The 23,457-nt window shown below is 36.2% G+C and overlaps 2 protein-coding genes, 2 long non-coding RNA genes and 2 pseudogenes across 4 annotated transcripts in view; 4 read left to right on the top strand and 2 right to left on the bottom strand.

Annotated features, from left to right (window-relative positions):
• The window catches only part of LOC126624606 (uncharacterized), a 34,674-nt gene that overhangs the window by 8,041 nt on the left and 3,176 nt on the right, over positions 1–23,457 (bottom strand). The gene's annotated exons all lie outside the window — the stretch shown is intronic.
• LOC126624600 (putative cyclin-B3-1) overlaps positions 1–23,457 on the top strand; it is a 35,598-nt pseudogene that overhangs the window by 11,111 nt on the left and 1,030 nt on the right.
• On the top strand, positions 1,252–23,005 carry LOC126624612 (receptor-like protein EIX2; annotated as a pseudogene).
• LOC126624620 (uncharacterized) lies at positions 11,081–11,766 on the bottom strand. The gene is made up of 2 exons (XR_007624168.1): positions 11,593–11,766; positions 11,081–11,282 (listed from the first exon to the last, which is right to left on the bottom strand). It is a non-coding gene; the product is annotated as an uncharacterized LOC126624620 (long non-coding RNA).
• LOC126624615 (uncharacterized) lies at positions 13,915–15,651 on the top strand. The gene is made up of 4 exons (XR_007624162.1): positions 13,915–14,133; positions 14,423–14,486; positions 14,747–14,801; positions 14,935–15,651. It is a non-coding gene; the product is annotated as an uncharacterized LOC126624615 (long non-coding RNA).
• On the top strand, positions 19,651–21,604 carry LOC126624597 (probable LRR receptor-like serine/threonine-protein kinase At4g36180). The gene has a single exon (XM_050293672.1). The coding sequence runs from the start codon at positions 19,685–19,687 to the stop codon at positions 21,536–21,538; it is 1,854 nt and encodes a 617-aa protein (XP_050149629.1). The 5' UTR covers positions 19,651–19,684; the 3' UTR covers positions 21,539–21,604.

Below are 23,457 nucleotides of genomic sequence, written 5' to 3'. Positions count from 1 at the left end.
TAAGATTGTGAGTCCCGTTTTCCGTACTGCACATTTTTTGTTTGTTTATGTTAATCATTTTTTTATTAATTAAAAGCATTAAAAACATTAAAAGCTTCAATCAATATGGTGGGTTTCGTTTTTCACTCAAGGTTGTCTATCTCTATACAATCCTTATATGTGAGACATACACTATGTATCCGATGTGTCCCTGTACTTTAGGACTCACTTTCCGATCCATTGGAGGTTCATTTTGTCTCTATATTTGTTTTATACCCATTTTATACGGTGATTGTCCTTATTTAGAAACTCCGTTGAAGATGCTCTTATACATCTATTGATTATGTTTGATTTATTCAATTTGATGGTTAAAAAATAAAAAGTAGTATGTGACAAATTAAAATTGCTGTGTAAAAATCACTTTCCAAAAAGGCTTTGTAAGATTAGTGTTTTCAACTATCACACGAAAACGTGTATGGAAAGCCAAATTACTATGTCATAGTCGGTCACATAACCCCTTCTCTATCATATTGGCTTAAGGGACACTCCAAATTCCAAACTATTGGAAACGAAATATGATAGTCCAATATTAGTTATATGACAAATTGAACGGAGTTAGAGTGAAATGACAAATTGAATGGAGGCACAAGAATTATATTGGATGTAATTATGATATATTTTCTGCTCTCCGATAGACTTTGAATTTTCCACCAAAGACTAATTGGTGTGCCAAGACTTCCGCGGCTAGCAACTCCATCATGCATGCATTTTCATTTGGTCCTACACGGCTTCATTAGAATTCGGAAACTTCCATAGAAAAATCTCTAGATTTCTCATTAGTGAAAAACAAATGAGAAAGCTGACTTGTGTGACAATGACGATTTTGTAGTGTTCATAACAATTCCGTTGTTTAGAAAATTTGTAATTAACGACACGACAATCATATCCAAGTAGAGAGTACCAGCAAGTGTGGTGTAGGCGATGGACTTGCAAACTTGTTCAACCTGACACATCTATATCCGTTTTCCTTCAAACAAAACATAAAACATATCTAAATTCGTTTTCGTAATTTTATACCACATAAAAAGAAGAGTAAATAAGATGATAGGTTGTGAATTTCTACAACCCATAATGGACGCCGAAGACCCTTAATTCAAAGTCTCCACTGCATGATGGATTTCTAGAACCCATCACAATCAGCTGGTACCAGGTGTATCGACAATGGACTTGCAAACTTATAAACACTATCTATTCATTTCAGTTACCCTTTTTTCTTTTCTCCATCAGACGACTTTCTTTGAAACTCTCTGATCTACATCGATAATCTAGTCCTATAAATTCTGGAATTTAGAAGCTAAACATCATCATCACCAAAGCATAGCAAAGAAAATTGTGTGTGATAATGGATACCCACTATCACCTCAGTATCGCTCACTATTTCCTTCTTTTTCTTTTGACCTCTTCCTGCATGCAGAGTACTACTAAACTCTGTTTCTGTTTGGCCGGTGGTGCACTTTCAAGCAGTGTGAAAATAAATGCATGCATCGACGAAGAAAGACAAGCGCTTCTCATCTTTAAACAACATCTTGTTGATCCTTCTGGCAGGCTTTCCTCTTGGGTGGGTCACGATTGTTGTCGATGGGAAGGGGTTTCAAGCAACCGGTCATGTCGTGAAGATGGACCTCCGGAATCGAATTCTAGATCTATATTCCAATTCTGCTGAAGAGTTGGACTCGTCGGCTTTTGAAAAGGCTCACTTGGGAGGTAAGATAAATGCTTCTCTGTTGAGCTTGAAACATTTAAATTACCTGGCCTAAGCTTTAATCATTTTCATAGCAATCAAATTCCTAAGTTCTTTGGGAAGCTTAAAAGTCTACAATATCTCAATCTCTCCTTTGCGTCATTTGGAGGAGAGATTCCCCCTTCTTTTGGTAACCTATCAAGCCTCAATTTTCTTGACCTTAAGTGGAATCACCTCTCATCTTCCAGGAACTTAAATTGGTTGTCTCGCCTCTCTTCTCTAAAATACCTTGATCTCGGAGGCATAAATCTTAGCACCACAGGAGTCAATTGGGTGTATGCTGTTAATATGCTTCCTTCATTAGCAGAGTTACACTTATCTTCATGCCAAATTGAAAGCATTTCACTCTCACTGCAGAGCATTAACTCGGCATCACTTTTTAATCTTACCAGCCTTATAGCACTTGATCTATCCTTTAATGATTTCGGTGATCCTTTCCCAAGTGAATTTGCAAACTTCAAATCTCTGGAATACCTTGATTTATCTTATACAGGCTTAAAAAGTCAAATTCCTAAAGTCATTGGAAATTTGTGCAAGCTAAAGGTCTTAAGCCTTTCTCATAACGAATTTAATGGGGGGATAGAAGAGTTTTGGATGAGTTTCTCTAATTGTCCAAATATTGCATTAGAGTCACTAGATTTGGCTTACTGTGAGCTGGGAAGCCAATTGCCGGTCTCCTTAGGAATGTTTAAAAGTTTGCAAAATCTCAATCTTCATCACAACAATTTGCGGGGCTCAATTCCAGATTCCATTGGAAATTTGTCATCCTTGGAAACTTTGGACCTCTCTTCTAATATCATAAACGGCTCAATTCCAGATTCCATTGGAAACTTATCATCCTTGAAAACTTTGGACCTCTCTTCTAATTTTATGAACGGCTCAATTCCAGATTCCATTGGAAACTTGTCATCCTTGAAAACTTTGGACCTCTATTCTAATTTTATGAACGGCTCCATTCCACAAAGTTTGGGACAACTCTCTCAGCTAGTTTCCTTCCATCTGTCTTCTAATTTTTGGGAGGGCATTCTAACGGAAGCCCATTTCATAAATCTTACCCAGTTACAAGATTTTAGTGTAGGAGACAAAAACCAGCCCATCTCCCTCATTTTCCACATGGCTTATGATTGGGTTCCTCCATTGAAGTTACACATAATTAATATCATAAACTGTCGGATAGGTCCTGATTTTGGGGTATGGCTTCAATCACAAACTGAAATGGGCGACGTCACTCTTAGTGGTAATGAAATCTCGGATTCCATACCAGAGGAATGGCTGTTGAAGAATTATGCCCAGCTCATCCGACTAGACTTGTCTTACAACTAATTTCGTGGAAACCTTCCATCCTATTTGAAATTTCCAAAATTAGAGTATCTTGATTTGAGTCATAATCAGTTGGAGGGCCCACTCCCACTTTGGTGGTCCACTAATGCCATTTACCATGATCTTGAAAGTAATCTATTTTTCGGGCCAATTCCCTCCAATATTGACCAAATGATGCTCAATTCGAAAACTTTGTTACTTTCTGAGAATCATTTGACTGGGACTATTCCTCCCTCTGTTTGCAACATGCATCAATTGGAAGTCTTGTCTCTAAGGAGCAATCAGATTTATGGAGAATTGCCTTGTGCATGGAGTGTGGGGAGCAAACTGGGGTTTCTAGATGTTAGTCTGAACAATCTCTCTAGTAATATTCCCACTTCATTGGGAGTATTAAGTTCACTGCAAATATTAAAGCTCAACAACAACAATTTTGGCGGTGAAATTCCTGATTCATTGCAAAATTGTTCTATTTTGATAAGTCTAGATCTTGGAGACAACAAGTTATATGGTAACATACCTGTATGGATAGGAGGACCAAATGTATCCGTGTTGTATCAGATACGATTACGGTCCAACTATTTTAGTGGACATATATCCCAGCAATTGTACAATCTTGGACATCTTCATATCCTCGACCTTAGTCACAACAACCTTTCAGGTACTATTCCTAAGTGTATGGATAATTTGGCTTCACTTGTCAATGCTTCATCTATAAACTTTACTAGTTTTATTGAGCAAGCCACATTGACGCTAAAAGGAAGAGAACTTGTGTACAACAAGACTTTAGATCTTGTAAAGAGCATTGATCTTTCATCAAATAATTTACAAGGTGAAATCCCTAAAGAAATAAGTAGCCTCATTCTATTGGGTACCTTGAACTTGTCCAGGAATCAATTGACTGGAAAGATCCCTTCCAAGATCGGAAACTTGCATTTGCTTGAAACTCTTGATCTTTCACACAACCACCTTTCAGGACAGATTCCTCAAAGCTTGTCATCTTTAACATTTTTAAACCACTTGAACTTGTCTTACAACAACTTGTCTGGGAGAATTCCTTGGGGAAACCAGCTTCAAACACTCAATTTTTCGGCCATTTATATGGGAAATCCATCGCTATGTGGTGTTCCTCTCTCAACTAAGTGCCCTGGAGATGACACTTTCCCATCTAAGGATACAAAAGATAAAAATAAAGGTGGAAATGATGAGTTGTGGTTCTATGTCAGCGTGGTACTTGGCTTTATTAGAGGCTTTTGGGGGGTTTGCAGCCCATTGATCTTAAAGACATCATAGAGATATGCTTATTTTCAATTCTTCGATAACATCAAAGACAAGGTAGCACTAGCAATTGCATTGAAAGTGGCTCGTTTCCAAATAATATTTTCTAATATTTGATAGTACTATGTATATTTGTGTTGGTTTATGGTACTTCTTGGAACTTGTGTATTAAATAAAATAATCCTATCTTTTTTTTTTGTTTCTTGTCAAAAGAATTCTATCTTTCAATAAATGTTCCCACAAACAATTATGTATTATCCTGGAATTAATAAAAATTCTACACACACACTGAGTAAAGCAGGGGTATCGTTGACCCCAAAAAAAGAGAAAAGGAGTAGTAATGTAAAATCGTGTTTATTTCAAAAGAGTGCTACTAAAATCACTTATTTTTCCCATCCATCTTTTAATGAAAATGGTAATCACATAATTATCCTTTTAGCGCAAGACTTTTAAATCTATATTTATAAATTCATTATAACTTTAATTAAATAAACTACAAGAGAATAAAGAAAAACTAAAACTAACAAAAGTAAAAATAAATCCACCACCCTCCCATATCATCCACGATGGGACGACGATTATCAAGTCCCCAATCATCCATCACCCTCCCCAACGACAAACACCATTGCACTCTCCCTTTCAATTCCGGTACCACCTCCTACACCCTCTCTTTCTCTTCCTCAAAGACGAACAACGACGACAACCCAAATTTTAAAATCGAAAAATACCCAATTCCAGTTGGACTAAATCGGTTTGGAGCAATCTGCCTTTGTATTGGAGCAATCTCCCCCGTATTTCTCTCTCTTCGTCCCCTATGCTCTCTTCCTCCCCCCTTACGTTTCCCTCTCTTTCCAAAATAGATGTCGTCAAGTAGGTGTCAAAGGTTTTTGTTTTTGATAGAGGTGGGAGGAGGTTCTGGTGCAGCTAGGGTCATAACAATTAGGGAAACATTAGAGGTTATTTTAGAAATAACGAGAAAATATGCTCGCGTGTTGCTGCGGAAACCTATTGTTTCAGGTGTAATCAGATGAATAAAACACATTTAAGTTGAATAAATTCAACACAATTATAAACAAACAGTTTTTTTTATATACATTCAAGTGAGCTGGCATATAAACACATTGTACAATGAGTGGGAAGAAACTGAACGTCTTTGATTAGAAAGAGATGGTTTCCAAAAAAGTTCTGTTTCTTATGAAACATTAGTTTACACAAAATTTCAGTTACCAAATCCAAAAAAAAAAAAAAAATGTGACTCTATATGGCTTTCTTACTACATAAAAATATCCCTTAGTTAAAGCATGCCACACATCATCACATTGCTATTATATGAAGTATATTCCTCAGTGGCAAGTAATATACTCTCCTTAGCATGACCTCTCCATCCCCTCTTTTATCTCCCTAGAATCGTACAACAACCCATAAATACGGTGCCCCTTTAAAATCCAAGCATACATTAAAAATTCAACAATACAGTTACAAAATCTCTATAAATGAACATACCTCAAAAAGCCAACGGCCCAAGTGACACACTGCACACACTGCATGCACTCACATACACTGCATACACTGCATACACATACGCTCACACACACTGAAGAATGAACGCATTATATTCCGTTAGCACCATTCAACTTTAAAAGCAGTGAGACCTTCCAAAGGCACAGCCTAACTGGCCTCGGTTCAAATAACCAAATTGAGAACAACAGTTGAATTTTTGAAAAGCTGTACAGAGGGGGAAAAAAGAAAAAAAGAAGAGAAAACAATCCTATAACCACAACTGAAAAACAAAATCAAAATGAACAGAATAAAATATCAGCAGAGCTTGAACAGTAACATCCTTTGAAAACATGTAAAAACCATCCCAAATCAGCAAGAATAAAGCGAAAAGAAAAAAACACATCATACACCTTTAACACAGCAGCTTGAAAAAACCCCAACAAAAAATTACAAACTCTGAAAGGCACCGTTTCTTAACTGAAAGAAAAAAAACGTATCACCCATCCGCCACAACAAATCGACCAAACACAGAAAACTCAATTAAAACAGCATTTAGAAGCACTATAAACCCAAATTACAAAAAACATCATCGTGATCAATTGTTTGTTTATGATAACTATCTATTTTTGAAGCTCTCACTAATCAGTCCTTGGTTGTAGACCAAGAAAGACACTATGGGCACACACAATTAGAAGCTCTAGGCAAACTTGAATTCAGGAGACGGTTTCTGATATTAAATTACGCCGGAGGGTGTGCAAAAGTTGGACTGTGGCTTATTTGGTTCTACTTCTGAATTGCTTCTTGATTAAACTGTTTACTTAGCTGCTTTTAGGTGTCTTTACTTATGAATCAATTTTTTTAGAATGAAGTTAGAAGATGTTCTAGCACCAAAGACCATTAGAAGTTGGAAAGATATGCCGATGCAGCGGTTTGAGAACACAGTTTGGGAAACTTTGGGTAGGAAATATGCTCGCAAGGAAAACCAACAATGGGTGAGCATGATTCTCAAAGCTAGTTTATGTTTAAATTAGTGAATCACCATAATAATCTTTGCTGGTTGGTTTTCAATCATGGCCTACTTTTTATTCAAGTTCCTGTAAAGAGAATTGGTCTTTTAACATGCTCTTTTCTAAATTTTAAAAAGGATCGTAATTTTGTAAATAAATTCAAATCCCAAATTGAAATTGCAATGTAACCAAGCCATAGTTTATGACATGGTTTTTTATCCTAGCCATAATTAGACTAATGTGATTTATGCCTAGAGACTAATGTGGTTTTTCACATGCTTTTTTCTCTCAAAATTTATAGAAATATGAAAATGATCATCACAAATTTCAAAACCTGCATTAACCGAAATTAAAAGGAAATGGACACCATGAGTGCTTGCAAGATGAGAGAAGGGAAACAAAACGGAAATTGTGCATTTGAACAGAATGATGACAATTTAAAACTTTAATTGTGAAAATGCACAATTTTCATGTGTTAAATGAATGAGTTATTTTAGGATTACAATGCCAAGCTTTCGGATTTCGAACTTGCGAAAGATAGTCCTGAGGGTGATAAAACTCATGTTTTGACGCGAGTCATGGGAACCTATGGTTATGCAGCCCCAGAGTATGTGATGACTGGTGAGTGTGTGCGTGTGTGTTCTGTAACCATCAGTTCATCATATATCAATATAGCACACTCCAATTCAACCTATCCAATTCAAAGTAGCACATCTCTAATTCAACATATCCAATTCAAATTAGCACATATCCAAATTCCAATTCAATAAACCACATATCCAAATCAATTCAAACTAAATACCTAATATTCAATCACATATCCAATTCAAACTACATGGCTAATATTCAATAACATGTCCAATCTTTTAGCACATTTACAAAACAGATTTAGAACACTATAAAGTCTACTGAGCAGCAGAACCTAAACATCAAAATCCAACACAAAGACAAAGTAGCATACCAATTCTCTATCTTGTATGCTCTTTTCAGCTGTATCTTTTTAACTCGTTTGAAAACTTGTCCTATGTGCTCTGTTGCATCCTGCAAATTTGTTAACTCAACTTACTAAGTAACACTCTAATTCTTTTTTAGCCAAAACTAAGCCGAAAATTGTCAATCCCATTAGCCAAAACTAAGTCGAAAATTGTCAATCCCATAAAAAAGCTGCATCTTTTTCACTGTATTTTTCCAGACTTTAATCACATAGAATCGGTTAAAGTGAGGGAAATTATGTTGATGTTTCATCTAATTGCCAAATACTGAATAAGGTTCTCAAGGTTTTTCATTGAAAAATTGACACAGTTTAAAGGCATTACTCTAAAGATTCTTTGCAAGTAATGAAAACCTGACCAAGTTGATATCAATCACAAATCCAAATGAATGTTAATAATGAAGCAAAACACTAAAACGAACAGGATTTAAGAGGTTTAAAAACTGTGCGCTAAAACTAATCATGAAAAGAGAGAATGATGCGGAAAAAAATTGAAAAAATAGGTTAAAACTAAGGAGAAGCAGAAAAAAAAACAGGTAAATACGTTTGTTTTCCACGTGAGATTTTGGGTCGATGGAATTTTTGTGTACAGAACAATGGGATCAATTAAATTCTGGTTCTTGTGTTTTAAGACCAATCCCACCTCAAAAAATAAGAGTAAATTTGTATTGATACCACAATGACAAAAATGGATAAGTTCTATACGTGGATGGTTATAGAGTTATCGGCTGACCTGGTTCATGAAGAAAAATAAAAAAAACTTAAATATTGACAAAAAAGATGAAGTTTTTTTCTGCTATAATTGACCATATCAGTATATATTGAATAAAGGTTTTTTTTTTTTTTTTTTTTTTTTTTTTTTTTTTTTAGAAATGCAAAAGGAAAAAATGTTGAAAAAGAAATTTAAAGTTGAGAGTGATCAATGTTATACCTTGAAGACCGCGAATAGACCCAGTTCTTTTAGATTGATTCCAATTTGGCTGTAGGAAGCTGAAACAGATTCAAATTGTAAACATTTTGCACCAAGGATTCTATATGGAGAGACACAAATACTGTTTCCAATAAATAAAAGTGAGTGCAAATATAATCGTTTCACATACGATAAGGTAGGGAAAACAACGGTCGACATATTGGGATCTGATGATCATATGTCAAGAACAATCGATAACAGTGATTAATACAAAATTGTAGCTGCTAGTGGTTGAGATTGAAACAGAGAGGTAAAACATACGGATGCTAAATTTGATTTTAAAGGTTGGTAACAATCATGGAACGATGCTCGATATGATTATAGCCCATGACAAAGTTACTTTTATAATTATTTATTGGCTAACATTGCATTCATGGTATAGTTAAAGGCTCTGTACGTTTTTAGCACCAATTAAATTTGGTTCCAATGCGTACAGAATGAAAATAAAATGTTGGGGTTAACATTGAACAGTTTAAAGATTAAATTGTTTAGAACAGTTTAAAACCAAAGATATAACTTGAGAATACATTAGGCGATCAAATTATCCAACGAAAGATTATAAACTGAGGACAATGGGTTGCACAAAAGTAAAAGAGAAGCGGATAAAAACGAAAAAAAAATAGAAAAAAAAGGCAGGCAGCAACAAAAGTAACAGAAAACTAACAACGCAAAATACTTGATACATTGAAAACTAAATGTCTAAACGGATTATATACCTTCAATAAACACCGGTGCTTCTTGAAAGTGAAGAAGAACGAAATCAGACATCGATATCAACCATCTGATTACAGAGACAAAATCTGCAGAATCACAAAAAGAGAATTTAAATGTTGAATTTATCTGTAAATCAAAAACTCCAAAAAGAAAAACAATAAATAAAAAAATGAGGTGCATCAAGAAAAGAAACCTTACCAAGCTCAAAGCCCTAATGTCTAATCTAAATTAGAGAACACTAACCCAGAAGACAAAGTACTACACATTTCTTAGGAAATTACTTTGTGGTGGAGGTTATCTATATAAGTGATAATTTCAGTAACCTGTTGCTGAACCTCCGTTTATCAAAACATAATAAAGTACGTAGAAAAAGCATCATTAAATCTTCCTAACTATAAAGTACCTGAACATTTTTTTCACTCACAATAGGGACACCACAAAGTAAAGGAACTAATAGCCCAACTAATTGGTTAATGTCCTGTAAACCTTCCACTTGTTGTTCATATGAGGATATGGCTGCACCAAAAATAAATATAGTTAAAATAAATTCAACCAATATGGCATGGAAACCATGGGAATTAATCATATGAACCTAGTCAATTGACCGAAAAACACAACACAAAACGCATCAAACCATCAAAAGAACAGAACCAAATTGATGTGCAAAGTCTGGGGTAAACAACACACACAAAGACTTGAAGTGGCAAATATTTGAAAATGTATGCTCACTGTTGAGATGTATACCAATATTTCAGTACCATTGTAGACAAAGTAATATGCGTTGGGTGAGTGATATATAAGACTTATAAGTTGCTTTATTTGACATTTGCAGATTGAGTGGCTTTATTAGGACCCTCCGGTGTCTCTATGGAATCAAGTTATTAATAGCTTATGGAGTCGATTAATCTTTTGAAATCCAAAACTTTAAAAGTTGAATGATACTCTTCAACTTCTCAGGAACAGTTGTTCCTAACAGTACATTGGAACAAAACATGCTAACTGATGTACAGAACCTGTGTCCGCTGACCAGTGATGGAAACAATCAATGCAAATAATTTTTTTGGGGGTGATTAATTGTGGCAAAGATATCCTATAGAGATGGGAGAAAACGACACTGAAATAGGAATCCCAACCCAAATATCATCACAGAAGCAAAACAGAAATGGTGAATCATAAAAAGCTCCTAGAGTCACAATTCTAGAAGAGGAAAACAGAATGCCCGCAACTCAAGCAACGGTATCAATATTGTTCTACTAAATTACCCGTCATTTGATGAGCATTATTTTTATGGAGATATCTCACATCTCAAAAAGTTTAGAAATTCCAACGAAGGTGACAACCACATTATATAAAGAAGAAACCTAGACCTAATTGAACACGCATAAACAGGCTCACTTTAATATCATAAAGATACAACTAAGATATTTCAGACTCAGGCAAACTAAGTAGACGCAATAACAACTCCAAAAAGGTGGAGGCAGGAGCACTAAACACCTTGGAGGTTCTAGATAAACGCAACACAATTATTAGCATCTAATGTCCCTATGCTGGATTTGAAATTACATGAATATCACAAATAAACAGAATGGAGAAGAACAAACTTTTGGCAACTCTAATATGGGTAGCTGCATCTGGAGTGGAGATGGTTGTGTTACTGTTGAAAGCTGAGAACGATCAGTGACACCATCAATGTCCTCCTCATTGATGTCATACAAACTCAATATCCTGCATGGTAAATCACATGAAGATCCAAATTTCTCAATATTCAAAATCTAAGACTAAACCACACGAAGTTAAGAATTAGACCAATCAGAAAGATCTGGTTTAGGAAAAAAAAATCGAGAAAATACAGGAAACAGCGGAGGTGGTGGCAAGTAATCATGCAGATAAGATGAAATAAAACCCCGAAATGCTTCTAACATGGAAGGAACAGATACCATCATTCATCAGCTCTTCCCAAAAACTACAGATATGTTTTATTCCGACAACTATGAATACATATTCAAATTGGGAAAAAGTAGGACAGAAAACATACCCAAAAAGTAACAGTGGCGTTCTAGCTACTGTCAAATCTCAGGTTTATCAACTGAGGAGACAAAACGCAAAATCCCCTTTTAGCTGGGAAAGCCCTGACAAAGCACCACAACTCACCGCAAAACCAAACTGTTAGGGTGTCGTCCAAATTAACAAAAATCCAAAATTAAAACTCAAATACAGTACCTGAGTTTAATAAAACTCACTTCACTATGATCTGAAGACAGGTCGCGCACAAACTGGGCTGGAAATTCGTCGGAAATCCGGCAACAACTTCGGAATCCCAGACGGCAAAGCCGTCGATCTCATCGATTCAATCTGCTACTCCTAAGGACACTCCAAGGAACCAAATCCCTAATTACTCAAGCAACCGAATTCAAAAGATCTCAACAAATTAAATGCAAGTAAAATACAAAAAATTATAAAAATCAAATGAAAATAATAAAGCTACAAAATGAAGTAGCAATAGTATACCATTTCAAATCGAAGGGATCCATCGGCGCGAGATTAACATCAACTAAAAAAAAAGAGGAAAGAGGAAGTTAGAGAGAACCAAAGATTTGGGTTTTGTATGGAGAGCTAGAACGGAAGATTTCGAGACAAAAGTAATCGTTGAAGAGGACACCAGCACAACTGAATGCAACATAAATCATCCAAAATATAACACAACTACATGTATATATTAAATTCACAAAAATAAATAAATAAGGAAAAGTGAGAAAAAAAAATTGGCCTCTATTGAGAGCACCAGTTACCGTACACTTTTTGGTGCGGATAGCTCATTGTAGTAGCGCTCGTACCCTTCGAATACGTCGCTCATCTTTCCCTAAGTTTCTCTCTGCATTCAACCCATCACACAATTTCAGCAATAATTCAGATACAAAGCCCTAAATCCAACAAATTTGGGAGATTGATTGCGAATTATGATGAAAATTTGAACGATCTGAAATCAATGGAATCAGAAGTAAATACCTGTTTCGATCGGAGATTTGAATGGATCGTAGAAGACGACGGCTGAAAAGCAGTGGCGGGTGTTTATTTTTTGTTCTAGGTGGTGGTGGCTTAACATACAAAATTTCACTTTTCACTTCACATAATTTGTTTGAAATCACTAATTAGCATTAGAACAACTTCATAATGAAAATAGATTACACTAAAATTTTAGAAATTGTTGCTTACCTATCTTCAGAAGCATCTTTATGATTTCCACACATTTTTCCAAAAACAGTGGAAAGATGAATACAAACCTCCTTGGATGGACACGCTAATAGGATCATCCAGTCGACCATCAAATACTTCCAAAGATAATGACAGAAGTGGTGTCTCCATTACATGCTTCTCCGAAAGCCCCCTGTGAGAAAAAAGAAAAGTAAAAATCAAAACTTGCCTCTGCCAAATAGGAAAACCCCTACAAACCACACAATCAGAAAAATTAAATACTTTTTTCTAAAATTAGGAGAGGAAAATAGAATGAGTGGAAAATCCTAAAAAAATAAGAAAGAAAAAAAGCCAAAATTATAGATCTAGAGAAAAAAAATTACCCAAAGTTCCACTCAACACAACCATAAGGGCCAATGCGAAGGTGAGCATAAAGTCCTGCCTTCTGCATGGTCATGAGAAACCTCATCAGATTATACCTCCCTTTAAAATTGTACTAAAACCCAGCATAAACCCAGAAGGTGAAATTAACTACAAAACCAAATATACAAAGGTATTCGTTTCAGATCCAAATTCATACCCCTTTATACTGGCTCCAAGGTGGTTTTTGTCGTAGCGGCGACTGGAGGATAGGATGGAGGCGAGACCGTCGTTCTCGCAGGGTGTGGGAGATGGAAGAGGCAATGAGGGTTTGAGAAGGAAATGGAAAAGGCCAGCTTTACCATCGTTCTTCCCTTCCCACGATCATCAACACGTGTGCATCAAGATTAGCGGCAGAGAGAGCCTGGCAGAGCACCTACCTAAATATCTCTCTCACTCAGTCCAAACCCATAGCTCCCATCTCTCTCCAATCTGTCAGATCCTGTGTCTCCCTCCTCTGTAGTCGCTCTATCCCCCTCTCTCCGCTCGCCAGAGGCACACCCAGATGTTGTCTCTCTCCAATTTGTCAGGCGTGATGTCCCCCTCCCCTCTCTCTCGCCGAGTCAAACGTGAAATGCAGCCAACTGTTGAAAATAGGTTTTTAAGCCTGAGTGGCAATTTTGTAAATTAAGTGAAAATTGGTTAAAAGCATCCGAGTGGCAATCTTGTAAATAAACTTAAATGTGGTTCAAAACACTGTTTATTAGTACAGTGCAATTGAAAAGCCTTCTTTAGACTAAAGTAATGGTCAATGAGAAAATAACACTTTTAGTTATTAATTTTTTATGAAGGGTAAAATAATAATATGGTGTAGAAATAGGAGTCTTTCAAAAAGCGAAAATATATAAAAACCGCGGCCGATTTAACAAGATGTGTCAGACCTCTGCAACGGTGGACTGTTCTCATTCCTTTCCGTCGGAATCCGAGAAGAGCAAAAGATATCTCCAAAATGACGTCGTTTAAGGTACGCTTGCTTCTATGAATCTATCCAACAATCTGTCGTCTCCATGTACCTCTTGAAAAATCGAATTTCTTAAAAAAATCAAATTCAACTAGGGCTGCGTTTTTAAATTTGAATTACTGTTCGTCTAATTGTGGGTTTCTTTTGTGGAAGTTGCTTTCTCGTGAATTTTATCTTGAATTGATTGAAATTCTCTCGGTTTTTCTAGAAATTATTGGCTCTTCTGCTGGTTTAAACTTCTTATGGTGGTGATTTATTAACTTCTGACGTTCTTTTTCAATATTTTAAACAGTTGGTGGCTCAAGTTTTAAGGTTTACACAGAAAGTGACACTGCCAAAGCTGATGGCGGGATCAGGTAATTGTAGTTTTAAATTTGTGCAATTTCATTTCGATTATCGAATGTTATGGTTTTAATCAACGTCTTAGTTGTTTTAGAACTGAAATCAACTAAGCCTTCATTCCAGAATTTAAATCTTGGGATTTGTATTACAATGATGTAGCTAAGTAGAGGCCAAAAAGTAATAGATATTAGCCGTATCTGCCCACTTCCTGCAAGTTCTTGGCAATTACCTAGATTGTAAGGGGAATTATAGCTGTGTGCTGCGTTTATTTCAGGAGTAATGCAGCAGTTAACAAAGTATCGACTCTGGAGAATACAGCTGCTTTAAAGGTAACCGACGACATTCATATTCCACTGCTTGTTTTAAGGGGGATTGGGATGGAGTGTTATTTCTTGTGATAAGCAGTTTTTGTTTTAATTATATATTTACTGCTTTCTATCTGTAAATTGTTTTGTTATCAAGGCTGGTTTGAAAAGTATGAAGAAGCGAAAAGGCATACTTTGTAGTTCGGCGTGTAAGGTTGAACCAGACTGTACTTGTTATGCAAAGTTGTGTTACACATCTTGAACCAGTTCCTTTTTCAAACTTTTGTTGTCCTTATCTTAGCAAATAAAAATGTGGGAAGAAGAGCATTGGCCGATGTCAGCAATTTCAAAAGCAACTCTTCTTGGATTGTAGGGGGTGATGCCTCTAAAATAATGTTGGTACCTTTTCATTTGCTCATACAGTTCCTGAAAGCTTTGGTTTTGCGGATGAACTTAGAAGACGGACTGCTGGTGCTGCAAGTGCTCTTCTTGTGCTTAGTCACTGGGAAGCACTTCTAGAGGATCCTTTCTTTTGTACCGAAAACAGAAGAAGAACTTGAAGAGTTTGGTGACGGTTCTAGTGTGCTTCCCAATACTGCAAGGAAACTAATTAAAGCAGTAAGAAGGAAGAAGGGGCTTCCTGTAGAGGAAAAAGTAGTACAGCACGCGACCAAGCAGAGGACCCTGGCTCGCAAAGTGTAGAGGTTGTTGATATACTTTAGCTTTAGGGTTAGGGCCAATTTAGGTAGGTGATTTACTTCCTTCCGTGGAAGTGCAGAGGTTGTTGATATAGTTGTAATTAACTTACTATAGCTTAATATCTTCTGGCAAATTGGCAATGCTGCTATAGATTGAGACCAAGTTGGTTGCGAAAGTGGCTCTTAATGGCAGTTTTCGCATGTTGCTGTGGCTGGATAACAATTTTGATGGCTCCACAGAAATTGTTATTTTGAATGTAAAGATTGAGCTTGCTGTTGGATGATGTTAATTTGAAAGAAAGGATTCGGTATTTTCTTTTAATTTGATGTTGAATTGGCGCTAAAGAGGTTTTTTGTGCTTTATTTTTTAACAAGGTTACATGAATGTGTTTATGACCTTTTGTGTGTGAGCTAAGGATGGAAGAGACAAGAATGAAGTGAGAAATGATGATAAGTTGTGGTTTTATGTTAGTGTAGTACTTGGTTCATCGTAGGCTTTTGAGGCATATGTGGCACGTTGATCTTAAAAACAACATGGAGGTATGCCTATTTTCAATTCTTCGACTACATCAAAGACAAGATAGCACTAGTATTTGCATTGAAAGTGGCTCGTTTCTGAATAATGTTTTCTAATGTTTGATTGTACTATGTATATTTGTGGTTTCCTTTCTATTTGGTTTAAGGTACTTCTTGGAACTTTTGTATTGAATAAAAGAATTCTATCTTTCAATAAATGTTCCCACAAACATTTATGTATTAACTTGGAATTAATTTAAAATTCTAGTTTGTGCTTATAAATCATATAATAAAATCTATATATATATATATATATATATATATATATATATATATATATACACTGAGGAAAGCAGGGGGTATCGTTGACCAAAGAAAATGAGGAAAGGGGTAGTAACGTAAAATCGTGTTTATTTAAAAAAAACAAAAATAAAGACCGCCGATTTAACAAGGTGACTCAGACCTCTACAACGGTCAACTGTTCTCATTCCCCTCCATCTCTGGAGATCAGAATCCGATAAGAGCAAGAGATATTTCCAAAATGACGTCGTTTAAGGTAAGCTTCCTTCTACGAATCTATCCAACAAAAGTATAGATGACAAAAAAAGTGTGAAAATCAGTTTTTCAGAAGCTATTTCCTAATTTTGGAATAAAATCAAGGAAGAAAAAATAAAAATAATAAATGCACACAGTATCTCCAATGAAGGTCCATATTTAGGTATTCTCATCACCACTTTTGAGTACTCATTTAAGGAAATATTTGTGTCCCTAAAGAAATATTGTCTTCAATGGTAGAATCCTTATAATAGAATCTCTAAATTTGAAGTTTTTATGATTTTATGTGATAATTTGATTAGGTGCACATTTTTTGCTTATGTTAACATTTTTTTAATTAATTAAAAGTATTAAAATCTTCAATTAAGATTGTGAGTCCCGTTTTCCACTCAATGTGCACATTTTTTTTGTTTATGTTAACCATTTTTTAATTAATTAGAAGCATTAAAAACATTAAAAGCTTCAATTAAGATTGTGGGTTCCGTTTTTCACTCAAGGTTATCTCTATATAATCCCTATATGTGAGACATACACTACTATGTATCCGATGAGTCCCTGTACTTTGGGGACTCACTTTCCGATCAATTGGAGATTCATTTTGTCCCTATATTTGTTTTATACCCATTTTATAAGGTGGTTGTCTTTATTTAGAGACTCCACTGGAGATGCTCTTATACATCCATTGATTATGTTTGATTTATTCAATTTAATGGTTAGAAATAAAAAGTAGTGTGTGACAAATTAAAATTTTTGTGTAAAAATCACTTTCCAAAAAAGCTTTGTAAGATAAGTATTTTCAACTAGGGTTGTTTTATTAACACCCCACATCTTTATGAATACACCCCACATCTAAAATGTGCCTTTAAAATTCCAGCTTTATCCTCCATTTTTCTGAAGCCACCCCATCCCCATAAACAAATGACGGCAAAAAAGCTAGCTCGACGGCCATAGGCCACCCATATAAGAGGTATCCGTCATTGATATCAGCACAGCCAAAAACCTCCCACGTCGCGGAAGTTTACTGCCAAGACCGGCTCTCTAACAAACTGAGAATTGCCCAACACTCTTGATTCACACACCCCATCTCCCAATTCCCTATTACCTACCGGCAAGTGGTTGGTTATTGGATATATATATATATATATAGAGAGAGAGAGAGAGAGAGAGAGAGAGAGAGAGAGAGAGAGAGAGAGCATGGTGAGTGGTTGAGATTTTTTGCCCTGACACTATGATGGTTGGCAGCCAGTATAAGAGGGTGGATGGGGTTTATTTTGGACTTTAGAACTTAATTCAAGTCAAGGTAAAAACGGAAATTTAACTGAAAAAATAAAATTATGGGGTGTATTCATAAGATTATGGGATGTTAATAGAATTACCCTTTCAACTATCACACGAAAACTTGTATAGAAAGCCAAATTACTATGTCATAGTCAGTCACATAACCCCTTCTCTGTCATGTCGGCAGGGACACTCCAAAGTCTAAAATATATGAAACGAAATATGATAGTCCAATATTAGTTATATGACAAATTCAACGGAGTTAAAGTGATATGACAATTGAATGAAGGCACAAGAATTATATTGGATGTAATTATGATATATTTTATGTTCTCCGACAGACTTTGGATTTTCCACCAAAGACTAATTGGAGGGCCAACACTTCCATGGTTAGCCATCTCCAGCATGCACTCGTCATCATCTGCTCCTACACGGCTTCATTAGATTCGGAAAATTCCATAGAAAAATAAGTGTTTCCTATTAGTGACAAACAAATAAGAAAGCGACTAGTTTGACAATGATTATTTTGGAGTGTTAATAACAATTCCATTATTTAGAATTTGTAAATAACGACACGACAGTCATATCCAAGTAGAGTACCAGCAAGTGAGGAGTAGGCGATGGACTTGCAAACTTGTTCATACCGACACATCTATATCCATTTTCGTTGGCACAAAATATAAAACATTTCTAAATCCGTTTTCATAATTTTACACCAAAAGAAGAGAACAGTTCCCAGCTGATGAAGACCGTTAATTCGAAGTCTCCAGGTCCCAGCTGTGTCTACAATGGACTTGCTACCTTGTAAAATGGGTTGTGAAGACCCGCCCTTTTTTCTTCTCTTTCAGACGACTTTTGTTTCAACTCCCCGACCTACGCCTACAATTTATAGGAAACAAAAACATCATTTCCAACAAAGCATAGCAAAGAAAATTGTGTGTAATAATGGACAGCCAATATCACCTCAGTTAGGCTGAGATGAAAAATTAAACGGAGTTAGGATGAGATGACAAATTGAATGGAGGCAGATGACTTATTTTAGATAGAAAACTTAATAGAGTTAGGGCGAGATGACAAATTAATGATTTCGGGAAATTGGTATGACAAATTGCTTAAATTTTTTGTTTATATGACAAATTGAAGGATGTGTACAAGTTCATTGGACATTTCAAAAAAATCCGTTTACAAGTATACTTGCACTGCGTTGTTGAACAAACATTCGAATTATGTCTCTCTAGCTCTCTAACAGACACTCGAGAAGACTCACAATTCAAAGTCTCAGCTGCATATGGATTTTCCACCAAAGACTAATTGGTGTGCCAAGACTTCCGCGGTTAGCAACTCCATCATGCATGCATTTTCATTTGGTCCTACACAGCCCTTCCATAGAAAAATCTCTGTATTTCTCATTAGTGAAAAACAAATGAGAAACCGACTTGTGTGACAATGACGATTTTGGAGTGTCAATAACAATTCCATTGTTTAGAAAATTTGTAATTAACGACCCGACAGTCATATCCAAGTAGAGAGTACCAGCAAGTGTGGTGTAGGCGATGGACTTGCAAACTTGTTCAACCTGACACATCTATATCCGTTTTCCTTCGAACAAAATATAAAACATATCTAAATTCGTTTTCGTAATTTTATGCCACAAGAAAAGAAGAGTACATTGGATGATAAGTTGTAAAAGGGGTTGTGAAGACCCGCCATTCGTTTCAGTTACCCTTTTTTCTTTTCTCCATCGGACGGCTTTCATTTCAACTCCCTGACCTACATCGATAATCTTTTCCTATAAATTCTGGAATTTAGAAGCTAAACATCATCATCACCAAAGCATAGCAAAGAAAATTGTGTGTGGTAATGGATTCCCACTATCACCTCAGTATTGCTCACTATTTCCTTCTTGTTCTTTTGACCTCTTCCTACATGCGGAGTACTACTAAAACCTGTTTCTGTTTGGCCGGTGGTGCACTTTCAAGCAGTGTGAAAACAAATCCATGCATCGACAAAGAAAGACAAGCGCTTCTCATCTTTAAACAACATCTTGTTGATCCTTCTGGCAGGCTTTCCTCTTGGGTAGGTCACGATTGCTGTCAATGGAAAGGTGTTTCATGCAACAACCGCACCGGTCATGTGGTGAAGATGGACCTCCGGAATCCGTATGAAGAGCGGGACATGTATGAAAAGTTTCGCTTGGGAGGTAAGATAAATGCTTCTCTGTTGAGCTTGAAACATTTAAATTACCTGGACCTAAGCAATAATGATTTTTATAGCATTCAAGTTCCTAACTTCTTCGGGGAGCTTAAAAGTTTGCAATATCTCAATCTCTCATCTGCGTCATTTGGAGGAGAGATTCCCCCTTCTCTTGGTAATCTGTCAAGCCTCAATTTTCTTGATCTTGGGTGGAATATTGGCTTAACTTCCAGAAAGTTGAATTGGCTGTCTCGCCTTTCTTCTCTTAAATACCTTGATCTCGGATCAGTGGATCTTAGCACCACAGGAGTCAATTGGGTGTATGCTGTTAATATGCTTCCTTCATTAGCGGAGTTACTCTTATCTTTTTGCCAAATTGAAATCATTCCACTCATCTCACTGCGACACATTAATTTGACATCACTTTTAGTACTTGATGTGTCAGATAATATGTTTAGTTCTTCATTTCCCAGCTGGCTTTTTAATCTCACCAGCCTCATAACGCTTGATATATCTGGGAATCATTTCAATGGTAATTTTCCTGAAGTCAATGGAAATTTGTGCAAGCTAAAGGTCTTAAGCCTTTCTCAAAACGAATTTAAAGGGGGGATTGAAGAGTTTTGGAGGAGTTTCTTGAATTGTCCAAATATAGCATTAGAGTCCCTAGATTTGTCTTATTGTGAGCTGGAAAGCCAACTGCCTGCCTCCTTAGGATTGTTTAAAAGTTTGCAGAAGCTTGATCTCGAAAGCAATCTATTTTTCGGGCCAATTCCCTCTAATATTGACCAAATGATGCCCAATTTGGATGCCTTGTTACTTTCTGAGAATCATTTGACTGGCACTATTCCTCCCTCCGTTTGCAACATGCAGCAATTGGGAGTCTTGTCTCTAAGGAGCAATCAATTTTATGGAGAATTGCCTCGTGCATGGAATGTGGGGAGCAAACTGTGGTTTCTAGATGTTGGTCTGAACAATCTCTCTGGTAATATTCCCACTTCATTGGGGGTATTAAGTTCACTGCAAGTATTAAAGCTCAACAACAACAATTTTGGGGGTGAAATTCCTAATTCGTTGCGAAATTGTTCTATTTTGAGAAGTCTAGATCTCGGAGACAACAAGTTATATGGTAACATACCTCTATGGATAGGAGGACCAAATGTATCCGTGTTGTACCGGATACAATTACGGTCCAACTCTTTTAGTGGACATCTATCCCAGCAACTGTGCAATCTTCGACATCTTCATATCCTCGACCTTAGTCACAACAACCTTTCAGGTACTATTCCCAAGTGTCTGGATAATTTGGCTTCGCTGGTGGACGATTTAAATGCAGACACTATTGGTGCTATTGAGCAAATCACACTGACACTAAAAGGAAGAGAACTTGTGTACAACAAGACTATAAATCTTGTAAAGAGCATTGATCTTTCATCAAATAATTTACAAGGTGAAATCCCTGAAGAAATAAGTAGCCTCATTCAATTCGGTACCTTGAACTTATCCAGGAATCAATTAACATGAAAGATCCCATTCAACATCGGAAACTTGCACTTGCTTGAAACTCTTGATCTTTCACACAACCACCTTTCAGGACAAATTCCTCAAAGCTTGTCATCTTTAACTTTTTTAAACCACTTGAACTTGTCTTACAACAACTTGTCTGGAAGAATTCCTTCAGGAAACCAGCTTCAAACGCTTAATGATTCTTCCATTTATATGGAAAATCCATCGTTATGCGGCGTTCCTCTCTCAACTAAGTGCCCTGGCGATGACATTTTCCCATCTAAGGATACAAAAGACATGAATGAAGGTGGAAATGATGCGTTGTGGTTCTATGTCAGCATGGTACTTGGCTTTATTGTAGGCTTTTGGGGAGTTTGCGGCACATTAATCTTAAAGACATCATGGAGGTATGCCTATTTTCAATTCTTCGACAACATCAAAGACAATGTAGCACTAGCAATTGCATTAAAAGTGACTCGTTTCCGAAGAATGTTTTATCATGTTTGATACTATTATGTATATTTGTGGTTTCCTTTCTATTTGGTTTATGGTACTTGAAAATTATGTATCGAATAAAAGAATTCTCTCGATCACTAAATAATTATGTACTAATCTAGAATTAATAAAAATTCTAGTTTCTACTTATCAATCGCATAATAAAATATATATACCGAGGAAAGCAGGGGAATCGTTGACCAATTAAAACGATGAAAGGGTAGTAACGTAAAATCGTGTTCATTTCAAAACACGAAAATAAAAACCGCCGGTTTAACAAGTCACCTCTATAACGGTCGACTGTTCTCATTCTCCTCCATCTCCGAAGATCATAATCCCAGAAGAGCAAAAGACATCTCCAAAATGACATCGTTTAAGGTATGCGAATCTATCGACAAACTATCGTTTCCATGTAATTCTTGAAAAATCGAATTTATTCGAAAAAATCAATTCAATTAGGGCTGCGTTTTGAAATTTGAATTATTGTTCGTACAATTCTGGGTTTCTTTTGTGGAAGTTGCTTTCTCGCGGATTTTATCTTGATTGATTGAAATTCTCTCGGCAGAGCACTATGACACTCGAAGAGAGAAGCAAAATGTTGGCTGCTAAGGTGTGGAACCGCAATTCTTGGTTCTTCTGCTGGGTTTAAGTTCTTGTGGTGGTGATTTATTTACCTCTGACATTGTTTTTCGATATTTTAAACAGTTGGTGTTCAAGTTTTAAGGTAATTGTAGTTTTAAATTTTAATCTTGGGCTTTTTATTTGTATGTAAACTGTGCTAACAATTCAAATAGAATGGGAGCCCTGTACAATGATGTGGCTAAGTAGAGGCCAAAAAGTATTAGATCTCCGTATCTGCCCACTTCCTGCAAGTTCTTGGCAATTACCTAGATTGTAAGGGGGAATTATATCTGTGTGCTGCTTTTAATTTCAGGAGTTATGCAACAGTTAACAAAGTATCGGCTGTGGAGAATACGGCTGCTTTAAAGGTAACTAATGAGGTGGATTGGGATGGAGTTTTGTTTATTGTGATAAGGAGTTTTTGTTTTAATTATGTATTTACTGCTGTCTGTAAATTGTTTTGTTATCAAGGCTGGTTTGAAAAGTATGGAGAAGCAAAAGGGCATACTTTGTAGTTTGGCAGGTAAGGTTCAACCAGACTCTACTTTTTATACAAAGTTGAGGAGTTACACATCTTGAATCGGTTCCTTTTTTTTAATTTTTGTTGTCCTTATCTTAGCAAATGCAAATGTTGGAAGAAGAGCATTGGCCGATGTCAGCAATGTCAAAAGCAACTCTTCTTGGATTGTAGGGGGTGATGCCTCTACAAAAATGTTGGTGCCTTTTCATTTGCTCATATAGTTCCTTCATTTTGGATTTTGAGCTAAGAAGTTCTAAATTTGGGCCATCTTCAATGCAGGAGCGGTAAAAGTGAGAGGATT

This window comes from Malus sylvestris, chromosome 5, assembly GCF_916048215.2.
Source record: "Malus sylvestris chromosome 5, drMalSylv7.2, whole genome shotgun sequence".
NCBI classification, from domain to species: domain Eukaryota; kingdom Viridiplantae; phylum Streptophyta; class Magnoliopsida; order Rosales; family Rosaceae; genus Malus; species Malus sylvestris.
The sequence above is the reverse complement of the archived record's forward strand: the minus strand, read 5'-3'. Positions and strand labels throughout refer to the sequence as shown.

Bases quoted from the DNA above. Each gene is read 5' to 3' on its own strand.
- LOC126624597 (XM_050293672.1), top strand. From the start codon at position 19,685: ATGGATTCCCACTATCACCTCAGTATTGCTCACTATTTCCTTCTTGTT.